Here is a 16,450-nt window from a genome sequence, read left to right on the forward strand (position 1 = left end):
TGTGTTTATATTGTGTTTATATTTCTTGTTTCTAGGTTATAGGACATGGGACGGCGTTAGAGGGGTGTATTAGTATTTTTGTTTGTTCATGTAGCTATTTACATGCCAGCAACCTGTTCGAGCTTATTATACAGATGAGTGAGAGGTAAAAAAAAAAATATGTTTCTTCTCATCCTGTTTTCCCGTTGCTTTCATTCTTTCTTTCTGTGGGTATCATCGTTTTAATCATTAGGGCAGCCGGCGTCCCAGACAGACAGCTCCTCAGATCTTGCCATCCTTCATCTTCCTCTCAAACGCCCTCTTAAACTCCTAATCCACCCCCACAGTCAGCACACCAACGCAAAATCACCAAGAGGGAACCCAAAAAGAAAAAAAACTACACACCATCAACGACTGCTCCGCGCCGGGCCCACACGCCATGACCCCCAAATCCCCAAACGCCATCTTGACCCTCTCCGCCAGCGCCACATCCGGATACTCCGCCGCCAGCCGGTCCATGATGGAGCTGATGCGGCCGGCCCAGTACCCGCTCGGCATGTAGTTGTACACCTTTCGCGCCCCGACGGGGTCATAGTCAGCGGGACGCTCTGCCGTCAGGAATCTATAACTGGTACTGCTGAAGCTCCTACGCACTATTCTGGACGACTGCGTCTCGCGGTCGTCGAGCGGACTGCTACGGTCGCCGCCGAGGTTCTGTGGCGCAGAGACGCGCACGCTGGGGTGGTAGCCGCTGCTGCGGTGGTGCGCGTGGCCGCCGCCACCGTGTGGGTAGTGTGGGCGGGAGCTGGGGCGCTTGGTGGCGCTGTTGTGGTAGCTTGCTGTCAGGTTCGCGGGCAGCGAGTACGAGTTCGACACTGTCTTGCCCCCAGCCCCAGCCCCGTTCACACCCCCATGTGCGAACTCCGGCACAGAGGGCAGATTGACACCGCCGTACCTGTGCGGTCCCTGCGGGATGTTCTTCTCCGCCGCACTCCTAAAGTTGGGGTTTGAGTTTGTGGTAGGTAGCGGGCGGCCGCCCTGCGGTCTGCCCGGCTCGTTGAGCGAGAGGATGCGGCGGGGGAGGATGCGGGGGGTGAGGTAGACGGTGCTGGGGTCGAGGCGGTGCGGGGCGGGGTTGTTGTTGGTGGTGGTGGTGGTGGTGGTGCTGGAGATGGATTGGCGCCGGGTGTGCGCTTGGGAGGCTTTGGGGGCGGGGGCGGGGGCGAGGGGGTGCTGGGGGAGGGTGTTGGAGGAGCGGCGGCGGGTGTGGGTGCCGGTGACGAGCGGGGACTCGCCGGGGCGGATGTGCCACATTGTGGAGGGGCGGTTGGGGACTTAGCTGCTGTGTGTACTGTACTTGTAGAGAGGGAGCTTGATGAGCTCTGGCTATCTATCTATCTATCCTGATGGATAGATGGAAGCAAGGGGTGCAGGGTGACAAAGGAGATGAACGAGAGATGGAAGAGATGGAGATGGAGATGGAGAGATGATGGAGATGAAGATGACGAGAAAGAAGAAGAAGAAGAAGAAGAAGAAGAAGAAGACGAAGAGGAGACAGACAGACACGAATAAGAAAACAGCCAGTGCCTCGACGCTATTAGCCTCCAGCTAGCTTTGTGCGTGCTGGCCCCAACACGGCCCGCGGAGCCAGCGAGCGAGCGACAGACAGACAGAGAGAGCCGCAAAGCTTATCTGAGCCGCAGGCCCCGCACACGCAACCGGCAGATCGGATGTCGTGTGTCGTGTGTCGCACACCCGCCTGTGTTCTGTACCTGCATGCGGGCCAGGGCTGAGTGGATCAGTGGATCAGTGGATCAGTGGATCAGTGGATCAGTGGATCAGTGGATCAGTGGATCAGTGGATAAGTGGATAAGTGGAGTGATCGTGGTGGAGCAGCAGGGGTCACGGTTGGCCGAGTGATGGACTGTGAATGAGCTGCACGACGTCACTCTTACTACGGCTTTAGCGGTTAGGGTGGAAAATTTCTAGGGCCCCACAGTGCTTTTCTAAGCTGTAGATGAAGCTTGTGAGAACTGTCACCAATACATTTTGGCTGCATACTCGTTCATAGAGCTTTCTACATACACTGTAGTCACAAACATACCAGTTAGCTATCATCATTTGCACCTCCTAGACAGACATACACACCAAGGTATCGCCATCCCACATTTACAACTATTGTTTCAAGCAAAACCACTCACTCTCAATCTTTAAAACTCCAGGTCCACTCACCAAACACACCCACCATGCCAGCGATAATGCACCCCCGCTCCTTCTCCACGGCCGCCGTCTTCGCCACCACCTTCATCCTCTCCTTCACCCTCGTCTCCGTCGACCACCTCCTCCACGGTCCCACCAGGGCCCAGAACCACGTCAACCGTGTAGAGCACGGGACGGCGAGGATCAAGGACGATGTAAGGATCATTGATAGGGGACAGACGCTGCTGATACCGTAGTGCGCGAGGCGGGGGGGTGGGTTTGGATGGGGGGCATCGGGGTTGGATGTCAGACGTCGGACGTGGGTTGGGGGTGTTGGACGTGTGAAGCCATTGTCAGTGGTTTGGGGGGGTTGGGATTTGAGTTTGGTTTTCGATGTAGAATATTTTACCCTAGGGCCTGGCGTTATGAGCTGGGTGCGTTGGGGGTGTTTGGATTATACATAAGATATATACAGGGCCGTGGTGCCTTACGGATCGATCGCGATGAACCTACGGAATTATCGTTCTCGGCGTTGAGTCAATTGAGTATCGGGCAGCTTATATCTGTGAGCAGCGGGGCTACGAGAATAGCTTCGAAATGTCATATCAAGGTGTCATGTCAGTCAATATGCTGTCGTCCGCCTGCTCCACAATACCCTTCTGCAATTTCGAGCCGTGGGACTGAAATGCCATTCCGCATTATAGAGAACCGCAAATCAAATATACCGAAAGCCATCATTGACTTTTTCGTTTCTACGTAAAACTAGCACAGTAACACTGTGTGGACCGCATGCTAATGATATATATAACCACATTAAAGCCCTATGTGCCGACGTATTAAATCTCATTTGGGGCCTAATCCTACATGCGCTGGTAGAAAACGGGTTGTTTAAATCCTCATTTGAGGTCAGCCCCATTGGCCCTTAACCCCCGACCTGCCGATATCTAAACTAGCAACGTTAGTAGAATAGGTGTTCAGACACGGCGCAATGGCCACGCGGTTGTAGCCTGTTAAGCATATGTGTTAGTTTGAGAAGCTATAAAGTTGAGCTGCTGAACGGACTAAATCTAATCATCATTCTCACACTTCCTTCATCTGCGTATTCAGAGCGGGCCAACACAGATAGCGAGACCTCGATCACCAGCAGCCTGGAAACGCCTGGCAGCCTGACGCGGGATAGATTAATAGAATATATGGGTCAATGATTGGTTGGTTGATTTATTCGTTAAGCACAATATTAAGCCTGGGCCAATGATTGAATTGACCATATTTGTGAACGAGGATAAATCTTTGTTTATTATTTTGTTTGTTCACTCTGAAGCCTGGCTATTGGACTTATGAACAGGTGGTGCTAATAATAGCTATTGAATTTTAAGCTACCTACTGGTCCTACTACTATCTAACTGCAGACCCACAGAACCTACGGCCAAGTCTCCTCCACCTTCCACCCCGCAACCACACCCTCCGCATCCTCGCCGCCCACCTTCGAATATACCCATCTCCTCGCCCTCCCCTCGTCCTCCGCCAAATCCAGCCTTTCAACCACCTCAGGCACAATCACCCCCACCCGCATATTCGCCCTCGCCCTCGCCGCATGTCCCTCCTCATCCAACACATTCTCATTCTCTATCTTCTTTCCTTTCACCAGCTCCCCCGCACCCCCCGACTTTCCAACCCCCCACTCCCCCAACGGCACCCCCAGCGCACTCGCCGGCGGCGGATTCGCAAACGACCCCCTCAGCGCCGGCGTCATATTCCCAAAATGCGCCTGCACCTCCCTCCTCCACGACCAGCTCCCCTCATCCCCCTCGCCCGTGGGCACCAGACTCTGCTTCAGCACATCCGTGACCTCCTTTGCCTCATCTGCGTCGCCTTCGGCGAGCAGATAGCACTTTCCGCGCACGCGCCACTGGTTCTGGATGTTCTCGCCGGTGGTGGTGTCGCCGGCGATCCAGAAGAGGGCCTCGACGTAGCCTCCGCCGGCCGAGAGCACCTCGGCGCTGCCGCCGGAGGCGTGCGGAGGCAGGAGCTCGCCCGTCTTGGTCATGCGCGAGTCGGTGGTGAAGGTGAGGGCGTCGGAGGTGTAGGCGCGCGGGTTGTGGTTGGCGAGCGGGTTGTGGTGGTTGGGGGGGAGGGAGGCGAGGAAGCCGCGGAAGATCATGGTGCGGCAGCGGGGGGTGAAGGTGGGCGTGGAGGAGGTGGAGGGGGTGGAGGGGGCATCGGTGTGAGGGTTGGGGAAGCCCGGGTTTGTGGTGGACGTGGGCGGGCTGGTAGAGAGGGTTGCGAGGGTGAAGGTCGGCGGGGTGATCTTGGAGACGTGGGTTTGGAAGAGGGGTTTCCAGGGGGCGGATTGCATGCGCTTCATGGTGGAGGTTCTGGTGAGGATTTAGTGAGGTTTTTGGTGAGATTCCAGTGTGGTTTAATCAAGCAGATGTGTCGGACCGGTGAGCAGTTTTACCAAGTGATATCCTGTGAAGGTCAAGCCGAGTGAGTTTTGATGTCGACGTTGGGCCATGACATCACATCACTCACGAGAGCTCTCTCTCTGGCCCCGTCCACGTTTTCTTGGCGAGAGCGCCTCAACCGTCAAGTTCCGACTGCATGCACAAAGAAACACCGAGAATGTGCAAAAATCAGCATCTCCAATCGTTTCCGCCATTTCCATCTGTCCTAGGTATCCGTCTTTGCAGGATCTACTGTGCCTCCTGATATCACGCAGCAGCAGCAGCAGTTGGATCCCTACAACGAACGAACGGCAGCATAGCAGCCCGCCTCTAGAACACTCCACCAAGCAAGGGTGGCAATCCAACCGTCCTCCCCTCCCTCCCCTGCCCCCTGCGCAGACAGACCCCGCCCCCAACAGCAGCAGCAGCATCACCAGCTGAACGCGGGCTCAGAAGAGGCCGTCGACGGGGGTTGGCTGCCTTGTTTCAACGCGGCGGAACTTGAAACGTGGAACGCAGATTCACCCGGTGCCGTCGACCAGAGACCCCCTGCATGCTATTAGAGTGCCCAGCCCAGCCGGGTACTTTATCTGCAGGCGGGGGCGCACTGGAATACTCTATCTGAAAGAAAGTTTTTACCGAGAAACTTTACTGGGTAACTGCAGGTGAGAAGGTCCTTTTATTCTACTCTGTGTGGTTGATTGCGATTTAGTGGGCTGTGGTAGTGGTGATTACTGAACAGTGAATGCATTCTAGAGAATTGTCCCGAACGGATATGGGCTGTTTTTTTTTGAGGAATCAAGTTCAAGTAATATTTGCAAGATCCATACAAAAATTAAAACTAACCATCGCGCACACGGGGTAACGTATTGGCCCTCCGCGCAAAACAAGATTGATAGGGTCTACAGACATTTTTCCCCCCAAAAAATAAAATCGTCCATGTACCAAAAAACCATTAACCAAAGAAAAAAAGACTCAACCCTCCATTATCATTTCCCCAACCAGACGCTAAAAAAATAAAATAATATAAAACAAAAAAACAATAAAATAAAGAAAATCAAAAACTAATCAAATCTACAACTAATCAAATCTACAACTGCAGAAGCACCACAGCGAGGGCTCCAACAACAGCGACAATAGTACCAGGAACAATACCCGATGCCGCACCAGTAAAGAGCGGAACACCACTAGTAGTCACCGGGACCGCGCTGCCGGTCGCATTAGCGCCCGAGCCAACAGAGGTCACCAACGTCGTAGGAGCGGCCGGAGCGGTGGTCAATCCGGGGGCGCTGGTCACCGCAGGAGTGGTTCCGATGGCCTTGAGGGTTGTAGAAGTGCCCAACTCCGAAGAGGGAGAAGCACCCGCCTCAGAAGAGGGAAGAGACGTCTCAATTGCCTTCAGCGTAGTAGAAACCGGCGTGGTGGTTGCAGGGACGCCAGTGGGGATAGTGGTGGCTGTGGCCGGCGGCGCAGAGGTGGCGGCGACGTCAGAGGTTGGGTAGACGAGCGTTGCGTCAGTGGCGGTGACAACCAAGGTAACCTGCGGGATCGTGAGGGTCTGGGTGGCCGTGGACGTAGTCACAGTGACAACCGTGCCAGACGCAGAGCCAGTAGTGACAGTGGTCGGCTCACAGGGCACAACAGTGGTGATCGTCTGGATGATTGTGACATTCGGGACATCCGGCGACGGGGTCGGCAGCGTGATGGTCGACGGGATAGCCGTGACAATGGCCGGGTTCTCGTCGACGTACGGCGCACAGAGACCGAGGAAGTACTCGACGGCGCTGGTAACCTCGCCGTCGTCCGACGACCACGCATCAAGACAGCCAACGACCTTGTTGACGAAGTCCTCCTCGGGGCAGTAGCAAGATGGGTCGGCGGTGTCAGTGCAGCTGGTGATGAAGATCCAGGTCTTGAGACATCTGGGGAGGAGGTCGGGGCACTCGGTGGCGGGCATGGTGACCGCGGGGACGCCGGCGGTGCTGGACGAGGGTGGGATCGACTCGGTGGCCTTGATGGTGGAGCTGCCGGCGGAGGTGATGCCTGTGCTGCCGTTGAGACCGCGGGTGGTGCCAGTGGAGGTTGAGGCGGCGCCAGTGGAGGTTGCGGTAACACCGTCGGTGCCGGTAGTTCCAACGACGCCGGTGGTGGTGGCAGGGCAACCAGCGGGCATGGTGCAGGCGTCGCCAGAGCAGTCAGCGGGCACGGTGCAGGTCTCGGAAGCTGGGACTGAGGCAGTGGCGGTTGGTGGGCAGCCGGCGGGCATGGTGCATGTTGCTCCAGTGCAATCGCTGGCAATCGTGCAGGTTGCAGGGACAGCGGTGGTTCCAACGGCAGGAGTAGTATCAGTGGGCTTGACCTCACCAGTAGTGGAAACACCGATGGCGGGAACGGAAGTAGTCGCAGGGCAACCAGGAGGCATGGTGCACGAGTCACCGGAGCAGTCACTGGGGATTGTGCAGGTCTCAGCCGGGGAGGTAGTGATGGGGGTTCCAGCAGAAGAGGTAATTGAAGTCACATCAACGCCGCCAGTAGGGGCCGGGACGGTGGTGCAGCCAGCGGGCATGGTGCAAGACGCGCCAGTGCAGTCGCTAGGAACGGTGCAAGTCTCCGAAGCAGGCGCAGTGGTGGTTCCAGCCGCGGACGAGGTGGTGTCAGTTGGCTTGACCTCACCGCTGGTAGAGACACCGGTAGCTGGGACAGTGGCAGTCGCGGGGCAGCCGGGAGGCATGGTGCAAGAATCACCAGAGCAGTCGCTAGGGATGGTGCATGTCTCGGAAGGACCAGTTGTAGTGGCAGTTTGGGCAGTGGAGGTGAGCGAAGTAACATCGACGCCGCCAGTGGGGTTGATGCCAGTGCAGTCGGCGGGCATGGTGCAGGATGCACCAGTGCAGTCACTTGGGACAGTGCAGGTCTCTGAGGCCGGGGCAGTGGTGGTTCCAGCCGCGGAAGAAGTGGTATCAGTGGGCTTGACTTCACCAGTGGTAGAGACACCGATGGCTGGGACGGAGGTGGTCTGGGGGCAGCCAGGAGGCATAGTGCAGCTCTCTCCGGTGCAATCACTTGGGACGGTGCAGGTCTCTGAAGGGCTGGTGGTGATGGCAGTTCCAGCAGTGGACGTGAGAGAAGTAATACCAACACCGCCAGTATGGCCGGTACCGGTGCAATCAGCGGGCATAGTGCAAGATGCGCCTTCGCAGTCGCTGGGGACGGTGCAAGTCTCTGAGGCAGGAGCAGTAGTAGTGGGTCCAGCAGGAGGGGTGCTGTCGGTCGGCTTGACGGTGCCAGATGTACAATCAGCGGGCATAGTGCAGGTCTCGCCGGAGCAGTCGCTGGGAACAGTGCAGGTCTCCGAGGGGCCAGTGGTCACAGCGGTTCCAGGCGCGGTGGACGTGATTGAAGTGATGCCAACGCCGCCAGTTGGAGTAATGCCAGTGCAGCCTGCGGGCATGGTGCATGTCTCGCCAGAGCAGTCCGCGGGAACGGTGCAAGTCTCTGAGGGTCCGGTGGTGGTGGCAGTCTCGGCAGTGGAAGTGATTGAAGTGATGCCGACTCCGCCAGTGGGGTTGGTACCGGTGCAGTCTGCGGGCATGGTGCAAGATGCGCCTTCGCAATCGCTGGGGACGGTGCAGGTCTCTGAAAGGCTCGTGGTGATGGCAGTTCCAGCAGTGGACGTGAGAGAAGTAATACCAACACCGCCAGTATGGCCGGTACCGGTGCAATCAGCGGGCATGGTGCAAGATGCGCCTTCGCAATCGCTGGGGACGGTGCAGGTCTCAGAGGCAGGGGTGGTAGTGGGGCCAGCGGGAGGGGTGCTGTCGGTCGGCTTGACGGTGCCAGAGGTGCAGTCTGCGGGCATGGTGCAAGAATCACCAGAGCAGTCTGAGGGAATGGTGCAAGTCTCTGAAGGTCCAGTGATGGTAGCAGTCTCAGCAGTGGAAGTGACTGAGGTGACATCAACGCCGCCGGTTGGGTTGGTACCAGTGCAGTCAGCGGGCATGGTACACGAGTCACCAGAGCAGTCTGAAGGAATAGTGCAAGTCTCTGAAGGCCCAGTGGTGGTGGCAGTCTCGGCAGTGGAAGTGATTGAAGTGATGCCGACTCCTCCAGTTGGGTTGGTACCGGTGCAATCGGCAGGCATGGTGCAAGAGTCACCAGAGCAGTCTGAAGGAATAGTGCAAGTCTCTGAAGGTCCAGTGGTGGTAGCAGTCACAGCAGTGGAAGTGACTGAGGTGACATCAACGCCGCCGGTTGGGTTGGTACCAGTGCAGTCAGCGGGCATGGTACACGAGTCACCAGAGCAGTCTGAAGGAATAGTGCAAGTCTCTGAAGGCCCAGTGGTGGTGGCAGTCTCGGCAGTGGAAGTGATTGAAGTGATGCCGACTCCTCCAGTTGGGTTGGTACCGGTGCAATCGGCAGGCATGGTGCAGGTCTCCCCAGAGCAGTCTGAAGGAACGGTGCATGTCTCTGATGGAGCAGTGGTAGTACCCTCGACAGAAGAGGTAGTGGCGGTAGGCTTTACGGTGCCGGAGGTACAATCAGCGGGCATAGTACAGGTCTCGCCAGAGCAGTCACTGGGAACAGTGCAAGTCTCCGAGACGGGAGTAGTGGTAGTTCCAACAGAAGAAGTGACCGAAGTGACACCGACACCGCCAGTTGGAGTGATTCCAGTGCAGCCAGCGGGCATAGTGCAAGAATCACCTGAGCAATCGCTGGGGATAGTGCATGTCTTGCTGGCAGAAGTGGTAGTAGCCTTAACTGAAGAAGTAGAGCTGATAACAGTAGGGATTGTAGTAGTAGGGACCGGGACGCTAGTAGTAGTAGTTCCACACTCAAACTTGACCTTGTGGACTCCGAGCTTGCATGATGTATTCTCGCTGTTCTTTGGAAGCTTGACCTTGACAGTCTTTGCTCCACCACATTGATCGTTGGTGACAGTAGTACCTTCAGTTCCACATCTCTTTGTCTGCTTGCAAGTAGAGCCATCCTCCATTCCGTAATGGAATTCGACATCGGTCTCGACGTCAACAGAGATGTCGAGCTCGCCAATAGAGAAGGCCTTGTCACAGCTAATCTCATTGCTGAAATCGCTGTTGCTCAAGTCTGACTCAATGCATTTGCTCTAATAGAGAGTATTAGTACTGATATCACTACCATTATTCTTAGCAATGATCGTCTTACATTGAATGTTCGTCCCTCAAGATTTCTCTTCCCAAGCTTGTTGGCACAACTCCAACCCGAAAACTTGTAATCGTTGTAAGAATCGAATGATCCTAGGTCCAAATCACTCCAATCAAAGCCCTCGCTCTCCTGTGTTGTACAATCGTTCTTGATGTTTGAGGGGCAAGAGTACTCTTCTTGATCACGCCAACCCTATAATTGATTGTTAGACCATAATCACTACTTGCGTCAAGGAGTTTACCATACTTTTGCTGCTACACCTTGCAGAACAAGGGCTGAAAGCCCAAGTAGAGAAAATGCGCTTCCTGTACGCATCTTGATATAAGTTTTAAAGACAAATGTGAAAGGATACCAAAAGAGCGGTAATATGTATTGTATATATATCAAGTGAGTGATAGTGAGTGATAGTGAGTGATAGTGAGTGACTATACTGCTAGCAGTACTAAAGAGGGACAAAAAGGGAATACAGAAAAGGTAGAAAGAGGAAGAAAAAAAACGAATGGCACTGCCTGAAGCAAATGCGTGTGTGGTGATGTTGAAAACAACTGAAGAGCATACATGAGGGGGGAACGGCCATCTTTTGTAGTAAATCCTCTGAATAGTGATTCACATGTATTCCATGGGCAGGAGTAGAAGGCCGCAGGCTATTCCTAGCATCTTCCGAAGGTCCCGAGCCAACGGAGCATTTCCTCTCCATATCCCCCTCCCTTGGCAGGTTCCACTCCTCACTCGCTCACAAGCAGAGAAAGTTCTAATCGTGCAGCGGGATAGTCAGTGCGTATCGTTTCAGGAGGCGTTAACCACCCTGTCTACCAGCGCCAGGGTCCAGTTACTGGGCAACGTTTTGGTACCTTGCATTAGCGTGGAATCAGGAATAGGCTATCGACCCTCCAGAATCCCATAAGCGACGGGAGGATGGTCATCCACACCCATCATCCCTCATCGCCTGCCTGCGGCCCTGCTTCCTACCTGCCTAACGGGCTTCGGCTAAAACTACAAAAGGTTGTGACGCCACACGATTTCGCCTTAGCGCCTTGCTCCTTTTCAGCACACCAGGGGTCTTGGTCGTTACAGATTGCGCCTGATTGAGCCATCATGCGACATCCTCGTCCAATCAAGTCACCTACAGAGCCTACCAAGAGCCACCCCCCAGAAGGAAGCTGGCGGAGCATCGTCATGATAGGTGAGGCACAAGAGTGGTAAACATTGCCAGACACGCCACAGGTAGATCTCGAAGTGAGTGCCGAGGCGAGATCGTGGAGGACAGATGTTTGGCCGGTTGTTTGATTTCCGTACTTCCCTTGAGCTTACTTCGAATTCCTTTGAGCTTACATTACACCATAGGAACCTCTCTACAGGCCTAACAGGTAGTACGATAATGCACTTATACACCTTCTTTAATTGACTACTCCCGTACTCCTACGCACGGTTTCTTCATATAATCAGCCGTGGTCGAGGCTTGGGAATATTAACCCCAGGTTTAAGGAATCAAGCAAGTGATTTGACAGCTACAGGTATTTACTCGATGTAGCAAGGCTTCAGGAGAGATTAGACCCCCGAAGCGGACTCTTTGGAGACCCTGTTAAACTTAGTTTCGAACAAAACGCTGTAGTGTTGGTACATACCCGGAGAGAAGGGAGTATGGCCGGAAGCTGGGTACGGGGAGGAGCTTGAACTGATTCCACACCTGTGAACAAAAATGCCAAGGCTTCAACACTGACTTGTAGCCAGAGTTTTTAGACACTTGTTACAAAAATAACCGCGCACCTGAATTTATACGCAAAACAACCCACTAAATTCCAGGAAAAGGTGGGATTATCACAGCTTTCAGACTACTAAAAAAATACTACTATTTTCTAGAATTCATCGTGTGGGCTTATTCATGAAAGGTAGTCTGTGAGCAATTGAGCCCCGAATGCTATATCGATGGGGGGTTATTTTTTACCATTACATCCCTCGGCCCTAGTTCTACATGCTTTTATAACAATTGGGGTTACATGAGTTTATATCGACAGGTGTAAAGAAACTCCCTTTATAACGGGAATACTTCACAGGAGGTGAGTTTATGAATTCAACGATATTTTTATCGTGATCGATAACTAGACCTAGAAAAGGCCAACTATAGTATACTTAGAAGATCCATCAAAAGCGTATGATCACAGGGTTAATCTGGGGCTCGCAGAGCCCCTCAACAGCAGGCGTCTAGGATATGATATTGGGCGAACATGATTTGTATCTGTAGATCATGATGATGATATTCGATCTATCTCCATTTTACATCACTACTACGGGTTCTAAATACAACTCGTTTCAATGCTTTTGAAAACATTTACCATGGGTCTACTACACTATGCATCTCCTCACACCTTGGCAGGGGTACAGGGACATCCAAGTATTTCCAGATCCGTACAAAGGATTATCCTAGGCGGGGACATGTACCTTCATGGTTCTGAGGCTTGCCGCGCGGTCCGTACCAATTAAGCTTACATTATCACTTCCAAATGTTCACAAATCGTAGGATGCCTCCGGGATTGGTACCAAAAGGGACGGTGATTGCTAGAAACGGCTACCAACTAGGTCGAGCCTGTTGCAAGGTTTGACGGATTGGGAATGATGATTCTTACCAAAAATGAACTACTACAATTACAAAGATAGAACGTGGGTCAAACAAAAAGGTTATTATAAAAATAAATAGATATATGGCACAATTGTTTGCTTGTTGGATATCCAGTCCTACATGACTTCCTAATAAAACAGTTCAAGGATAGACCCTATGCAGATCTTGAAGGCACATGGCAGCTAGTGGGGCTCTCAGCAATGGAACTCTGGACATTCTTCAGCAACTACCGATAAACAGCTTGCGATGAAGTCCTCTCCAGACTTCAAAAAGGGTAAGAAAAGCACCCATGTGGCCCACTACATTGCAAGCGGCGGAGATTTCCGATGGATTGGTAGATCATGCAAAAATCCACTACACGGGCATGGGGCGGAGCACTGTGCCTTAGCAGGCAGTTTCGAATCTCAAGAAAAACCACCGAGGCCCCGAAAGGGTTGAAATGAAGCAGAAATGCCGATACCGAACGAATAAGCGAAGAGGTCAAGGTCACGTAAGTAGGAACGGCAATATGTTAAAGTATATAACGTGATTCTTCTGCAAGATCTTAAGAAATTAATATATTAAGGAGGTATGATTGACAGCTCAGTAGTGAGCACAAAGGGTTAGGTTATCCAGGATGCCAAGTTCACTCATCATTGATCCCCGATAATTTATCGCCCAAGGGACAACCGTCAAAGATTTCAGCTGGTTATAGATACAGCTATCCAGGGTTAGGACGTAAAGGTTCAATGGATAGTACCCGATGTGTCCATGTTAACGTTACGGGAAGCTTTGCGCGATGGAGGATCGGCGCAAATGAGAAAGGGGCATAACATTAGTGGGGTGTAATACTCTACTCACCTGTGTAGCGAGCCGAATCTAGTAACCGTATATTAATATTTGCTTTTGTTAAGTATATGTATTGGGGTTGCATTCATAATTATTCGCATACAAGGGTGGCAGGTAGTACTACTGTTACTGCCACTGGTAGCGTAGCTAATGGTCGATTCATAGACCCCGGAACTTCGGGTCTTGAAATGCATGGTTGGCGGAAAGATGCCCGTGCTAACTTACAACTATTCATAACCTGTTCAATGAAGATGATTTCAGAAGGATCAGGCGCGAGTGTGTCTCGGAGCTGGAGATTGTGTACACACCTAGTGTCTATTCACGGGTCTGGAAATCAAAAAAGGCTTACAGACATAGAGGAGTACGTGTGGGTTAATACGAGGTTAGAATTGATAGAACTTGGGCTCAAAACGTGTAGTAAATAAAGATGCGTGTACTCTCGGTGTCTTACCTATTCCAACCTCTCTTCCGCATATGTAAACAGAGACGACGGGAACCTGACTTCTTTGAAAATGGGGAGAGACTCCGGGCCCGGATAGCCGTTATACGTCCAACGCGTCTGGGCCCTATTGAGAGGATAATTCGGATCATACGGGTATCCTGATATCGTATTAATATTCTAGCTATAGCTTCGAAAAAAAGACTGTTTCTTAAAAGTACATGTACATGTATGTTTATGGTGCTGTACGTACATGTAGTTACCTGTGCTCAATAATACACCATCTCTGTAATCTCCCGGCGATACTACATTCTTGGAGGATAGCTCAATCGTAAGCCAGCTTTCGTAATGAAATAAATGTCCTCAGAGAATTCAGCAAGTAATCATTTCGTTATAAATATTCCACATGTCTACGTAGCACTCCGGCGACTCTAGCTTACTTTGGTGAGCTAGCTCCCTCAATCCCCCAATCCGGGTCTATGTGCACAGACAAAACTTCGACTTCAAGCTCTAGCTAGAGTTTGCGAGAAGATTTGGATAGGCCATTAATAGGACAATACACAGGACGTCATAGATACATGTACTTGATTTCTCCCACTCAATTCCCTTTTCTCTCTTTTTTTCTCTCCATCTGGCTAGATTTTTCTCTTTCCTTCTTTCTTCAACCCATTACCCATATTCTCCTATCTACAGAGGAACGAACGAACTAATAGTAGACAAAGCCAAATTTACTATTAATGATACTCTCATGATCAAGTCCTCGACTCACTTCAATCGTATTTGTCGCACTGAATTAGCATTTTCTCAGATTATGCACATAGCAACATTTCAGTTGATCACACTAAAACAGCTTGAGGGAACCATAGGTATATTTATTTGAAAATCTATTGACCTGCTTATGAAATCTTATTGCAAAACAAAGCGATATTTATGACCCCTGGATATGTTTCCGGACCAACATGATAGTGGGAGTACCGAGCTACATTCTTGTCAGAATCTTGCAGATCAGCGCACATATATATAGGGATATAATTTACTTACCACAATCTGTGAGCCTTTACAAACATTTTCTCTAACGGTTCTGACGTCTGACCGGTTTACGGACGTTCAGATGATATTGCCCCCGATAGTTACCACGTGCAAGATATGCGCACACAACATACCTACAAGCAGAAAAACTCTCGTTAGTTGATTCAATCTCCTAGGGCTCCCTGCAGAGTTCAAATAAGGAGAACTTTAAATACCATGAATCCTGCCCTGGTGAGATAAGGCCTCTACACTTGGCTCGACCGCATCCAACCGTGGTGGTAGCCACCCAGACCATTTGCGTGAAATGGCCAGAGCCTTTCGGAGGTTCTAATTTATCATAATCCGCTAAGCTTTTGTAAAGCTTCCGCTCATCGGACCAGCCAGTTAGGGCCTTTTCTAATGTCACAAAACCACCGGCCAGGTTTTCCCCGTATCCAGCCCCCTAGGTTACCAAAGAAATTATTAGTCTGTACATCTGTATTCACCAGGAACATCCCCCCTTGTAAATGGGCGATAGGTATCAAGTTATTAATTGATGAGAGGTTACTCACAGAGTGGCCCCAAACACAACGCCTAGCATAGCTCTCAGCTTGACCAGCTATCTCGGCGTTCCAGGCAACATTTGGGGTCCCATGTTCTGCCCGGCGCCTGTTGTGGAAGTCCAGGACTCCACGTTGAAAAGCCGCATTATCTGTGTAGGATACATCGTCTGCGGCCTGACTGATAACAGCCAGAATGAAGAGGACGAGTACGAGGGAAATAGTCCTGAAAGAGAAAAACATGATTGAGTAATTTCCCAAAGATATTGAAGAAAGATTGTGTTGAATATTGGGCCGAGGGAGCAGATAATAAAGGGGGAGAAGAATCTCGTGCAGAAAAATAAAAGCTTTATGTAGACGAATATAAAGCAACACATAGAAAGTGGCGGGTGTTTGCACAATCATTATCTTGCGGAGCACTGATGTAAGGGGCCGAAAGTAAAATGCCGATTCAGAAACAAGTACGTCGTCGCACATGACAGGCGAACACGTAAGTTCTGGCCGCTTGATTTTCTGTAATTTCCTTGATATTCTGACACGCATAGTCGATATCCCGCTTCATAATAGATCACTCGGGCTACCTCACACTGAAGATAACTTTCAAACACGAGTTTGATGACAGTGAATTGACAAAGGTGTAGGAAGTAATTTGAAGAGATGCATCTTTAATGTTTCTATTAGGAGGTTCGGAGGAAACCTCCTTAAATACTCTACTAGCTTCCCTCAGCATCATGCTGTTATCATGCCTTCGCCACGACATCCTCAACCTCGACTATTGTACACATAACGTTACAACTACATGTACTAACGGCTCCCTACAAAAAGTACTAGATACTAATGATTCACTGAATATATGTATATCTATACATATGTAGCGAAACAAGTATATGTATCTACATGTATATGTACACATATGTATGTACCTAGTACAAACAATAACGTTCCTCAATTCATGTGGATTCGAGGTGTGGTCTAGGTTTAGCGCGGGTTTTGATTGAGGAAATCTTTTGCACAGAGTCCGCAGAGTTCACAAATCCCAAACAGCTTCAGAGGTGTTTGGTTCTTGTGGAAGTTGTGACCTTTAACTAGACGTGGTGTAGAGGGTTGTGCTGGTGTTCAAAATAGCTAGATTATTAGCGAGTTAGATTAGATCTATTGCCTATGTCACTAACCGTCATCATAGGGAAGTCTTCAC

The 16,450-nt window shown here is 51.3% G+C and overlaps 4 protein-coding genes across 4 annotated transcripts; 1 reads left to right on the top strand and 3 right to left on the bottom strand.

The window, feature by feature from the left end:
- Positions 1–261: 261 nt before the first annotated feature.
- Positions 262–1,293, bottom strand: H6S33_009372 (uncharacterized protein; the record flags this gene model as incomplete). The annotated part of the gene is made up of 2 exons (XM_044840760.1): positions 262–309; positions 385–1,293. 2 exons carry the CDS (start codon positions 1,291–1,293, stop codon positions 262–264), a joined length of 957 nt encoding a protein of 318 aa, XP_044698187.1.
- A 932-nt stretch (positions 1,294–2,225) lies between these two features.
- Positions 2,226–2,435, top strand: H6S33_009373 (uncharacterized protein; the record flags this gene model as incomplete). The annotated part of the gene is made up of 1 exon (XM_044840761.1): positions 2,226–2,435. One exon carries the CDS (start codon positions 2,226–2,228, stop codon positions 2,433–2,435), a length of 210 nt encoding a protein of 69 aa, XP_044698188.1.
- A 1,163-nt stretch (positions 2,436–3,598) lies between these two features.
- Positions 3,599–4,543, bottom strand: H6S33_009374 (uncharacterized protein; the record flags this gene model as incomplete). Its single annotated transcript, XM_044840762.1, has 1 exon — positions 3,599–4,543. The coding sequence occupies one exon, from the start codon at positions 4,541–4,543 to the stop codon at positions 3,599–3,601; it is 945 nt and encodes a 314-aa protein (XP_044698189.1).
- Positions 4,544–5,712: 1,169 nt separating this feature from the next.
- H6S33_009375 (uncharacterized protein) lies at positions 5,713–10,118 on the bottom strand (the record flags this gene model as incomplete). The annotated part of the gene is made up of 3 exons (XM_044840763.1): positions 5,713–9,744; positions 9,804–9,995; positions 10,050–10,118. 3 exons carry the CDS (start codon positions 10,116–10,118, stop codon positions 5,713–5,715), a joined length of 4,293 nt encoding a protein of 1,430 aa, XP_044698190.1.
- Between the last annotated feature and the right edge of the window lie 6,332 nt (positions 10,119–16,450).

Source organism: Morchella sextelata (assembly GCF_020137385.1).
Source record: "Morchella sextelata strain SCLS chromosome Unknown scls_3, whole genome shotgun sequence".
Taxonomy (NCBI): domain Eukaryota; kingdom Fungi; phylum Ascomycota; class Pezizomycetes; order Pezizales; family Morchellaceae; genus Morchella; species Morchella sextelata.